Source organism: Alosa pseudoharengus, unplaced genomic scaffold (assembly GCF_046254945.1).
Source record: "Alosa pseudoharengus isolate Yale_2024_CS ecotype anadromous, Long Island Sound unplaced genomic scaffold, YU_APseudo_1.1 YU_APseudo_1.1_scf_17, whole genome shotgun sequence".
Taxonomy (NCBI): domain Eukaryota; kingdom Metazoa; phylum Chordata; class Actinopteri; order Clupeiformes; family Clupeidae; genus Alosa; species Alosa pseudoharengus.
In genome coordinates this window covers 29,659,312-29,671,811 of record NW_027468640.1, presented here as the reverse complement: position 1 = coordinate 29,671,811, position 12,500 = coordinate 29,659,312, and the positions used below count along the sequence as shown (strand labels likewise).

General features: G+C 48.4%; 2 protein-coding genes across 2 annotated transcripts in view; one reads left to right on the top strand and one right to left on the bottom strand.

The window, feature by feature from the left end:
• The window catches only part of pcxb (pyruvate carboxylase b), a 217,017-nt gene that overhangs the window by 136,891 nt on the left and 67,626 nt on the right, over nt 1-12,500 (top strand). The gene's annotated exons all lie outside the window — the stretch shown is intronic.
• LOC143127832 (leucine-rich repeat and fibronectin type-III domain-containing protein 2) overlaps nt 1-12,500 on the bottom strand; it is a 38,156-nt gene that overhangs the window by 8,538 nt on the left and 17,118 nt on the right. The window contains exons 3-4 of the mRNA XM_076289548.1: nt 8,053-8,131; nt 6,262-7,892 (exon numbers count right to left, since the gene is read on the bottom strand). Coding sequence (XP_076145663.1) covers nt 6,262-7,892; nt 8,053-8,131 — 1,710 coding nt within the window. The remainder of the gene's footprint in view (nt 1-6,261; nt 7,893-8,052; nt 8,132-12,500) is intronic.

The window sequence follows — 12,500 nt, the reverse complement described above, 5'->3', positions numbered from 1 at the left end:
ACAATGGAAAAAAAACTAAGAACTAAACCTACTACAGCTGTTATCATATGCTATCATATGCTATCATATGCTATGCTTGATCAGGGACAGTGGCAGCAATAGTGACCGGGAGAGGAGGCATGTTTTAAAGCCCCACCAGTGAACACAGATTTTACAAGCTGTTGCGGTCACTTGTCGCCATTGAACCAAACAAGCCTCTGAAGCCTCAAAGATTGGATTCAGTGAAGCGGTAATGCTTTGCATTCAAGATTTCTCACTGCACTTTCTTCAGATCTTACATTTCATATTTGATATGTTTATGTCCAAGTGAGCTTGCTAAGCAGCAGCATACAGTAATAATAGTGTAGATATTTTGTGCACATCTGTGGTGTAACAGCCATGACTGGCTTTGTAACCTGCTACTCCTGTTGACCTTCAGGATCACAGTCTCAACATGAGAAACCCATTAAGACTAAAGTTCAGTGAGCCACAAGTAATATTAAATATACTAGCACTTCTTTATGATAATGAGATCCGCTTAGTACCATTATTAAGCACATCTCTGCAAATGCACAAACTGGACACATCCGCATGAACAAAACACAAACTTCTATTGAAGGCAATACTAGTCAAAGTTTTATACATGCCAATGATGCCATATGTATAAAATATCTCCTGCATGCAATCCTCGGTATCTGGATCGCGAGTGTGAAGCATAGGAACAGGATTCCTCTCGTCATTCCCACACCACCACCTCTTAAACCTTGTGTGTGCTCCCTTTCCATACTATGGATATGTTCGTTTCACATCTTTTATGATTAGTTTCGTTCGTATTTCTAAGCTTGAAGTGACCAGACTAATGAACGGACGAAATAAACGCAGGCTCCGCCTGCATCCGTAGTTAGCGTTTAGCATAAACAAGGCTTTAGCCTGCTGCACAGTCCTGCACTGGGAGAGAGCAGGGCTCCTTTAATCAGAGGGCAAATTCTATTTGCCTGGGCTCATCCCGAGCAGCTTGTAGCGTACGCCGGTATTACAGTGGTGAATAATTGATGGTTAATTGCGTGTGGAGCCGCCATCTGATTTCCCCATAGGTCGAGGTGAAAATGCTAGCAAGGAGCTGTGTGTCAGGAGTTTAAAAAAACAGTCTGGTTGAAGTGTTGTGAGCTGTCAGGAAGGATACGATATATTACTCACACTCATAGGAAGTGAGAAGAGATTCAGGGTGAGGGTTGTTGATGTTTTATTTATTTTGTATTGTTTTCCTTTTTTTCTCTCTCGTGCACTGGAACAATTTCTCTCGTTAGTTCTGCCTCTCGGCTGGAGAATTGTGCTAATTAATGAATTTGGATGGGGTGACGCGGAGTGCTGCGGGGGGGACTGGCTGCTCGTTGAACCTGGGACATCCACGTCGGGATGCAGGGCGAGAAGAGAGACGGCAGCCGAGGTGGAAAATTCCGCCGATCCAGGGGAGGCTCCGTGCTTAGCTAACTTTGTTGACTGAGCTGCCAATGAATATGCAAATATTTCAACTTCTGAACTGGAAGTTCAAACAAGTGTTCTATATTTATATGAATATCCATTCTTGGATATCCCCCCCCCCCACACACACACACACACACACACACACCCCACCTGCGTGGCAACCCAACCCAGCTTTTTTGCCCCATTACCTCCATCTCTGTGGCGTGCTACTTATAGCAAATTCACAACGCTGACTCAGACTACAGCGCAGGAGGGGCTTTTTTTTTGTTGTTTCCAGAATCTTCCGGTCCACGACTACAGATTCAAAGCGGTGCAGGTTTGAAAGGCTGCCTGGAGACATGAGAGACACTGAGCTCCAGGCGAGGAGCCGATCAGGAGGGAGGGGAGGGGAGGGCAGGGGAGGGGAACCATGGCATGGTGGCCCAGTGAATGCGCAGGCAGGCAGGCAGTGGCTCTCTTTTGTATGCCGCTACTCAGCTCTTGAGTGGACTCCAGTTAATCAGCCAATCAGCTTACAGCTTCTGGGAGAGCTCCAGAGAGTGGGCCTGACCTTTCGTTCTAGTACCTCTCTCTCTTTCTGTGTGTGTGTGTGTGTGTGTGTGTGTGTGTGTGTGTGTGTGTGTGTGTGTGTGTGTGTGTGTGCACACATAAGTGTGTATCTCTTTTTCTGTGTGTTTGTGTGTGTGTGTGCGCATAAGTGTGTATCTCTTTTTCTGTGTGTGTGTGTGTGTGTGTGTGTGTGTGCACACATAAGTGTGTATCTCTTTTTCTGTGTGTTTGTGTGTGTGTGTGCGCATAAGTGTGTATCTCTTTTTCTGTGTGTGTGTGTGTGTGTGTGTGTATGTGTGTGCGCATAAGTGTGTATCTCTTTTTCTCTGTGTGTGTGCACATAAGTGTGTATCTCTTTTTCTGTGTGTGTGTGTGTGTGTGTGTGTGTGCGCATAAGTGTGTATCTCTTTTTCTCTGTGTGTGTGTGTGTGTGTGTGTGTGTGTGTGTGTGTGTGTGTGTGTGTGCGCATTAGTGTGTATCTCTTTTTCTGTGTGTGTGTGCACATAAGTGTGTATCTCTTTTTCTCTGTGTGTGTGTGTGTGCGCATAAGTGTGTATCTCTTTTTCTCTGTGTGTGTGTGTGTGTGTGTGTGTGTGTGTGTGTGTGTGTGTGTGTGTGTGTGTGTGTGTGTGTGTGTGTGCGCATAAGTGTGTATCTCTTTTTCTCTATGTGTGTGTCTCTATCTCTGTCTGCTTGTGTATATGCATGTGTGTTCAGAGAGTAAGAAAAAGATGAGTTAAAAACACAGCTATCTTTCTATCTCACACTAAAATCAGAATCAGACTAACAAACACAAGCACAAACACACACAGGCACAAACACACACACACACACACACACACACACACACACACACACACACACTCATGCTTTTGTCCTAATTTTAATTTTCTTTATCTCTCTCCCTTTCTCCTCCTTGCTCCCGTGCTCATAGACACATACAGTACACACTCACACAATAGGAAGCGACAGTAGTGTTTCGCAAGGCCGATGACACAAAAACAACTACAGTAATTATCCGATCCTCAAATGATGGAACAAGGCAGATAGGAACAGGAACACAAACCAGCCAGGGTCGGGGTTTCTTCTCCAACATCCAGCCCTTTCATCCCTCCATCTCTCACCTCTCTTTCCCTTTCCTAACACCATCCACCAAGCATGTTCTCTCTCTCTTTCTCTCTCTCTCTCTCTCTCTCTCTCTCTCTCTCTCTCTCTCTATCTCTATCTTTCTCCATCTCTTTCTGTCTTAGTCTCATTAGTCCTAGTCTTGCTCTTCAGCATATCCACTCATTTTTGCTATTCTTTTTCCTCCACCCACACTCTATTCTGTTTTTATTCCCTCGCTTTGCAATCTCTCTCTCTCTCTCTCTGTCTGTCTCTGTCTATCCCTCCATTCTGTTTCGTCATCTCTGTAATTGTCTCAGAACAGTTTCTCTCTATTGAGCTTGAGCTATTGATATTATTAGCTTCCCAGAGATCTCGTTCTTTCTTCTCTGCTCGAGGAGAGACTCCTCTTGGGTGTAAACACGCACCGAGACTCTTGCCCTGGGCGGTCAGGCCGCGCGAGTGAGCTTTGCTCTCCCACCGCCTCGAGTCAGAGAGGTTAGAGGTTAATATGATTAACAGGTTCAAAGCCGTGGCTGACTCGGAGGATTAGATTAGAATTTAAATGAAATCAACTGAATTGTGGCATGTCTGTTTTAGAACAAAGAGGTGTTTGAGTAAGTGTTTAATTTCATTATGCGATAACAATGAATCACTTTTGGATTGGCAATGAAAGGAAGGAATATGAAAATTGCGACAATGACCTTTTTTGGTCTGGAATTGAATAATTTATATTTTCTTAATGCGCTTTGATTCGACTTGGTGGCTAAGTGAGAGGTTTTTTAAGTCAGTCTGCCTTTGTATTCCCCACCACGACCCTCTCTCTCTCTCGCCCCCCTCTCTCTCTCCCTCTCCCCCTCTCTCTCCCTCTCTTCCTGGCGACCCCCGTGAGGGTAGAAGCTATCCCACTCTGCTCAGTGAGACAGCAGGTCTGTTTCCCCAGCCCAGGTGGATAAATGAAAAGCCTCCTCCAGTTTCCCTCACCGCTCTCTTCATCCCTCGCACTTCTCTCTATCTATTTATCTGTTCCACCTTTCCCTCCTCCTCCTCCTTCTTGCCCTCCACCCCTCCCTCGCTCCCTTTCGTCGTCTCTCTCTCTACCCGTCACAGGGATAGACTGTGACATCCTCATTGGCTTCGCAGTTTAAGCTCATTTAAGGACTTCATTATTCTCTCCCCCGAGTCCTCTGTCACTGTCTACCTCTCTCCATCTCTGTCCTCCTCTCACTCCTTCTCTCAATCTCTTTCCCTCTCTCTCTCTCTCTCTCTTTCTCTCTGTGTCACTCTCTTGTGTCTCTTACCTACCTTCCTCTGCCCCCTCCCCTTATCCACCTCTCAATCTGTCCACTTTAATATGTCTGAAGCATCCGCCTCCCATAATTCCTTGTTGTGCGACACGACTGTGTCTGTCTGGTCTCTGGTGTTTCTCCTTCACTCTCTCTCTCTCTCTCTCTCTCTCTCTCTCTCTCTCTCTCTCTCTCTCTCTCTCTCTCTCTCACACACAACACACTTTCTGATCTTCCTTCCTTTTATTCCCTTCTTGTTTCTCTTTTTGAACACCCTCCCTAATCTACATTCATCCATCTCTCCATCATCACATTCCTCTCTCTTTCTCTTCTCTCTCTCTCTGTATTCTCTCTCCCCTCTCTCCTCCTCTCTTTACCTCTCTCTCTCTCTCCATCTCTCATCTCGGTTGCGTGAGGTTCCGTCCACGCGATATTCTTGCACGCTAACAGGGGCGTGTGCAGGCCGAGCGGAGATCGTATTCAGGAGCTGTCAGCCCCATGCGCCCCTGGGAAAAACACTGAAATGTATGGAGCGGCGCCGTTCGCATGCCTGAGGCGTTCGGCTCCGAGCAGAGCAGAGCGGTGGAAATCAAACCGTGCGTCGCTGCTGAATGCACCGCAAGTGGATAGACAGTAATCTGCCCTCCATTATGTGGGTGTGACATGGATGTCAGTGTTCGAGGAAGCCTAGAAAAACAGCTTAACACATTTGAATCAGAACGTATTCAGAGCCATTGGCTTCATGGGTTTCCTTTGAGCACCAAGGCTATTGTATGTTTACTTGGCAGCCATTTTGGAAACTTCTCTGTCTTTAAATATTTGGGTCACGCAGGATTGTGAATTTATCTAAACTGACAAATCTGACAAATAGTGCATATTTAACTTTTAATTTTACGCTCAAATAATGCCAAAAGAAGCTGTTATTTTTTGGATTCCTACTGCGGAAGCAATTAGATTTCACAGTGCAGCTATTTTATGGTCACAGACAATATAAATGAAAAGCTCTATTGAGGGTAAACTTCAGTGATGACTTTACCAACAACGTGATTGGCTCCTTTTAATACTATGCAAGCAGACCGTCCGTTTGAAGATCTGTCATGTTTAATATGACATATACTGTACATTCCTGTACCTATAACCATAGTCATATTTAGTTAAACAGACTTTTGTTTCTGTTGACAACCCACACCCATGTTAATTAACCCATGTGACATTCCTCCTAGCGAAACTAGTTTTAGTGAAAATACTGTCTTATTGTAGTTTCTATCTGTGTGTGTGAAAACCACCAGCTTTGGAAAGGCATATGTTTTCCCAGTCAACCAGATGTTTCAGCTTCGCCATTCCTGTTGGGCCTCACACATCACATTTGAGAAAACACCAGTGATCGCCCGCTCGTGGGGAACCGCTAGAGAGAGGAAGCTGCGACTAATTAATATCACTTTGAGCCAGCCGTCTGTGGTCCTGTTGTTAAATAGATGTGTGTTCTCAAGATGGGGAGGATGGTTGTCAAGGAAATGTGGATTTATTTATGATCTTTACCATTTATGATCACCAGTGATAATTAATCAGCCAAATGTATGCTGATACCTTAATTACTTCACTTGTTCAAGAAAGGTATTTCTGTAAAAGATTTCAGAAGGGGATAGATATGAGCTTTGTAGAGTATATATTATATATTGTTATTCTTTCTAACTATGGCTTTGGTTACACTGTATTTGAACACCAGCAGCGCCAGCAGTTCAGCTTTGAATTTGAGTTGCTCCAGGGGGACTTTCCCAGCAATTGGTCTCTTTCATTCGCTTTTGGCAAAAGCATCAGCTAAATAAATAATTAAAAGACATAAAGAGGGTCACTCACCTGTACACGAGTGTGTCGTCGGCCGTGCAGTTGTACTGGATCTGGTACATCCATACTAGATAGGAGCCTGGCAGACGGCCCATGTCCCAGCGCACCTGCGCAGAGGTGGAAGTCACCCCTATCACCCCCACCACCCGCACCTCGGCTGCCTCCCCCCCACCTCCCTCTCTCCCCTCGGCCGTCGTCCCCTCCCCCTCCTCCCCGTCCTCCTTCTTGGCCACCTGGCCCTTACTCGCGTCCTGAGGCACCTGGGGGTCCTGTGTGTCCGAGGCGGCCCCGTTGCCATTTGTGCCGGCGGCTGCCCCGGCACCATTGCTACTCCCGCCGTTGGTCTTCCCCGTGGTGATGTCGGACGAGCCAGGGTCCCGGGTCAGCATGACGGTGCCATTGCCGCGGTGCGGCAGCGGGATGACCTTGAGGTCGACGGTGGCAGCTGCCTCGCCCGCGGCGTTGATGGCAATGCAGCGGTACGGCCCATCGTCGCGCGCAACGGTCACCAGGATCTCCAGAGTGCCGTTGCGGTAGGAGGCCACACGGCTGCTGTTGGACACAATGCGGTCGCCCGGCGACACCCAGTGGACCTCGGGCGGCGGGTCGCCGATGGCACGGCACCGGAGTGTGGCCCGCTGACCCTCGAGTACCCAGAGCTTATGTGTCCGGCGCGTGATCAAAGGCGGCTCGCAGGCAAACTCCTCCTCGGGCACCGACCAGAAGTAGCGTCCAGCGAGCTGCGGCGGCGATGAGCACGTCTCCATGTCATCGCCACGCGACAGACGCCTCAGCCAGAGCAGCTCACAGTTGCAGTGCAGCGGGTTACCGCCGAAGTGGACGCTCACAATGGAGTTGTACGGCGTCGGGCTGATGGCACCGATCTGCGAGCGCGCAAACAGCGAGTCCGGCGGCAGGGTCCGGAGACGGTTGGACGTCATGTCCAGGCGCGCCAGCTTGTAGAGCTCGCTAAACGAGCCCTCGGCAATTTGGTCGATGAGGTTGTGGTCCAAGTTCAAGGTGTGTAAGGAGGCCATGTTTTGGATGGCTTCCCAGGGTGCTTTGCGCAGGTTGTTGTAGGAGAGGTCCAGGTCCTCGAGTGTGAGGAGGAAGTCGTCGAAGGCCTCGGAGGAGATGTTGGTCAGCTGGTTGTTGTTGAGGATGAGGTGCTGGAGGTTGAGGAGGCCCGTGAGGTCGCGCGGTCCGAGCGCACTCAGCCGGTTGGTGTCCAGGTGGAGCGAGCGTAGGCTCTCCAGGTCAGCGAAGGCCAGCGGGCGGATGATGTGGATGGTGTTGCGGGACAGCGTCAGGTCCACCAGGCCCGACATGTTGGCGAAGTCCGCGCCGCCCACCTCCCGGATAAAGTTGTCGGCCAGACGGAGCTCCACCGTCCGGCGGTCCACGTTGGGCGGCACGAAGAGGAGCCCTTTGTCGGCACACAGCGTGCTCAGCGACTCGGAGAGGTTGCGGCACACGCAGTGGAACGGGCACGAGGAGACCGCGCCCCAGGTCTCGCCGGCCCGCGCTCCGGCCGGAGCGTGGCCAATCAGGCAGGCGCACGCCACCAGCGTCAGCCAATGGAAGGAGAGCGGGGGCGGGAAGGCAGAGGGAGATGGGGAGCAGGCGCAGGGGAGCTTGGGCCACTGGTGAGGAGGAGGAGGAGGAGGAGAAGAGGGGAAGGAGGAGGAAGACAGGTGGTGTGAAAGTGGGCTGGAATGGATGGAGGATCTGCGTGAGGAGAGAGAGAAGGGTGGAGAAATGGATGGTGAAGAGGAGGCGTGTGAACGAGTGAAATGGACGAGCCGAGCGTGGGACGGGCGTGACTTTCGGGAGGGGTGGGGGGGTAGGGAGTGTGGCATGGTAGTAAGGGTTATCCACAGACCTGCAGAGACAGACAAACACAGAGAGACAGAAGGTTGAGACTTGTTGATTGAACCAACATGCATTACAGCAAGTCATCAAATCTTCTTGGATAAAACAAGTCAACAGGACAGGTGTGACAGAGTACCGTCACTACAGTTGGGTATGCACTCTGACTGCCATACCAACAGGCCTGGCTCTTTGGCGTTGCAGTCAAGGTGCAGGTTTAGTACAACGGACACCCGGGTTCAGACCAGGTGGGGTCATTGCTCTCTCCCTTCACAACAACAGGCCTTTTACAGCCAGTTTAATATCCATCTGCTATTATACCATCCTTTACACAACATTCCCCCACACCCCAGGCAATGTTTGGCATTATAATAATGATCATTAATCAACATCATTAATCAACTTATAGGAAACATATACTATTTTAATTTGACACACTAACATCCATGTAAAGAGAAGGAGAGAGAGAAAGGTAGGAAGTGAGAGAGTGTGCTTATTTTGATCTCTTATTACATTGTACACCCCTTTACATTGTTGATCCCTTTATCCTGTGCAAACCCCTATAGGCCTGTCTGGCTTTGTTGCTGATTCACACTTGATACGCTATCCATAGGAGCCCTGTGCTCTCAGTTGAGTTTGTGTGCATTTCTCAGGGTGTGTGTGTGTGTGTGTGTGTGTGTTTCTGTTTCTGTTTCTGTTTCTGTTTCTGCCTCTGAGTATGTGTCTATTTTCAAGCCTTGTGATGCAACCCTGTGATTTGACTGCTTCAGTCAGCCACAGGCTTTATAGTGCATGACATTTTTGCATACTTCCATCAGTATGGGAGACAGCACATCTCACAGTAACAGAGGACCAAGGGAAAGAGGCAGACTGAGAGAGAGAGAGTGAGAAAGCGAGAGAGAATGAGAGAGTGTCTGATGGAAAAGAGAGGAGGAAGGAGGAGACCAGACAGGCACGGTCATGCACAAGGAATTATGGGAAACTGGTAATCTGTTCTGGCAATATTGCTTGCATGACTGTCATGCCAATAATGCTCCCCTCAGAAATTGAATCGAAGAAGAACTAGGAGAGAGAAAGATTTAGAGAGAGAGAGAGAGAGAGAGAGAGAGAATAATGTCCTGAAATGTAATATTGCTGTAATGTCCTGTGTTTGTAGTTTAAATGCTTCATTAACCTGTCTGGTTTCTTATTGCCGTTCGTCGTGACTAGTATTTTGTGTTTGTAGGCTTGTTTTGTTGTCACCGCATTCATCACTTTACTCATTCAGTGGAGGTGCGTAGTCGGGGCAGTGCAGCTTTGAACTCAACCAGGAGACAGATTGAGAGAAATTGGATTGGATCAGGTGGAGAGGAGACAACGGAGGAATGCAGAAGTGATGCTTTGTGTAGATGTGTTGTTTTAAGCACTGACCTACAGTAGCTGGGATTGGTGTGGAGAGAGGAGACTGGACCAAAACACTAGAGGGGTGTTTCCCAAACTTTTTTTCTGGGGACCCACTTTTTAAAAATGACAGACTATCGACTATCACTAGACTGTGGTAGTTAACAAACTAGATCCTAATAAAAACTGTTAGCTTTCCTAAGCTACTGTATATAAGGTATAAGCTTGGGGTATTACACAACATAAATTGTCACTAGGCTATGCTGGCGACCCAAATAAAATCTCCTACGACCCACCTTCTTTGGGAACCAGTGCACTAGAGGGGTGTGTGTGTGTGTGTGTGTGTGTGTGTGTGTGTGTGTGTGTGTGTGTGTGTGTGTGTGTGTGTGTGTGTGTGTGTGTGTCTGTATGTGTGTGTGTCTGTGTGTGTGTGTGTGTGTGTGTGTGTATGTGTGTGTGTCTGTATGTGTGTGTGTCTGTGTGTGTGTGTGTGTGTGTGTGTGTCTGTGTGGCAGGTGGAGGGGGGGGTGTCTGAAGCTCACATCACACCCACTGCAAAGTGTGAAGTCGGCTTGTGCTCTCACACTCCTAACACACACACACACATACAGTACACACACAAACACACACACACACACACACACACATACAGTACACACACACACACACACACACACACACACACACACACATACAGTACACACACACACACACACACACACACACACATACAGTACACACACACACACACACACACACACACACCCGCACATAAACAAACCTACATAACGGTGACACCCTCTACTTTTGACAGCTGAGCCATGAACAACAGTAAAGAGAGATGGAGAAAGAGGCAGACACAAATCCAGCTCATGTGAGCGAGCATATCAGAGGCAATATGGGGGAGATATGGAGAGACAAGCATCAAAACAGATACAGTAGATAAACCGCCACACGACTGCAGCCTACTGAGTTGGACTAAACTGAACCAAGCAGGAGAAAAATGCTCTGGAAATGCTTTTGATACTGACGTGGAGTGTAAAATGGAGGCTGCCTTTGTTGCCATAACAAAAGTGGAAAAATAGTGTTTTTCTTGTTGTTGTTTGTTCTTAAATAAACATCAATGAAAAGAGAGAGGGATGATGGAGATACAAGAGTGAACGAGTGAAGGCGTCTGAGTCAGTGTTGGGGGATAAAGCAGAGCACAGCTGGGCAGGAGATAAAAGCGTCTAGCAAGAGAGGCAAGCAGGGAAGGCTCAGTGTCAACTCTCCACGGACCAGCCCCAGCCTGTTAACAATGCAGCCGTGTGTGTGTGTGTGTGTGTGTGTGTGTGTGTGTGTGTGTGTGTGTGTGTGTGTGTATGTGTATGTGCAAGCCCACCTGACAAGTGTGTGTGTGTGTGTGCGCGCGGCCGCCTTAACTCGTTCTATCCTGCCCCTACAACGCCCAAGAGAGCTGCCCAGCACTGACCCTTCACAATACAGCGTACACACACGCACACACACACACACACACATACACACACACACACACACACACACACACACACACACACACACACACACACACACGCACATGCACACCTGCACACACTCACACACCAACCCACGCACGCACATACACTGCACCACCAGAGAGATAAACAGAAAGCGAGAGGGAGCCAAGCTGGCGTGAGAATGAGGATAATGAGAGGGAGAGAGAGAGGGAGAGAGAGAGGGAGAGAGAAGGATAGAGGAGGCTATTAAAGGAGCCGAAAGAGGGCAGCGAGCCAGGCTTTGAGATCGACAGCAGTGGAAAATTTAAGGGGGGGGGGGGGTGTAGCTCGGTGGATGGATGGAGGGAGGAAGGGAGTGGAGGGGTGGAGAGGGGCACTCCTGTAGGACAAGACTGTAAGAACAAAAGCAAAATGGATGATGAATTGGTGAAGGGATTGAAGGAAATGAGAGAAGCTCTATAAAATGCTCTGAGGAGCCGCAAAGAGAGGGAGACAGAGAAGGGAGGGGGAGAGAGAGGGTGAGGGAGAGAAAGAGAGGGAGAGGGAGAAAGAGAGAGGAAGAAGGAGAGAGGGGGGTGGGGGGTAGAAAAGGAGAGAAATGAGACACCCAAGAGTAAGGAAGTGACACCAGGCGAGAGGGAGAGACAGACGGAGAGAGAGAGAGAAAGAGAGAGACTCAGGAAAGGTATTTTTGATAATGAGCCCAGCACATTGCATGGCTGTTTTGTGTGCTGTAGCAAAGTGTGAGTGTGTGTGTGTGTGTAGGTATGTATCATTCTATACACACGTCTGCATTGTGTTGACAAGTGCACAGATAACATTTGTGCATCTCTGCATCTGTATTTGGGTACATCTGTGTTAGGGTGTGGTCATGTATAAGAGCAAGCAGTGTGTGTGTGTGTGTGTGTGTGTGTGTGTGTGTGTGTGTGTCTGTGTGTGTCTGTGTGTGTCTGTGTGTGTGTCTGTGCGTGTGTGTGTGTGTCCAGTCATCTAACATTTCTGTCCCCTGACGCCGAGCGGTGGTGATTAGTTTGACTGGCATCATGAGGATTCTGTGGCTAGGCCTTCTGTGCTGATATACCCCCCATGATTTGATTCAAAGTCATGTTCTCCTCTCCTCTCTCTCTCCCTCTCTCTCTCTCTCTCTCTCTATCTCAGATACCTCCTCCACTCTCATTCTATCTGTTTATCTGCAGTATGTATCTATCTGCCAATCTTTCAATTTTATGGTGCTCTATTGGCGTGGCAAGTTGAAATTGAATTGCCTAAGTGTATTGTACGTATGCATGCACAAATAGGCCAACACACCCACATGCCTCAGAATGTATGCAAACAGCACTTTCACTCTCTCTTCCTACCTCTTCACTCCATCTCTCTCTCCTTCTCTCCCTCTCACTCTGTCTCTTTCTCTCTCTCTTTCTCTCTCCGCCTCTTTTCTCTTGTTTATCTCTTCCATTCTTCTCTTTTTTCTCGTTGCCCTTGAAGTAACCCGAGAGGTGTGTGCAG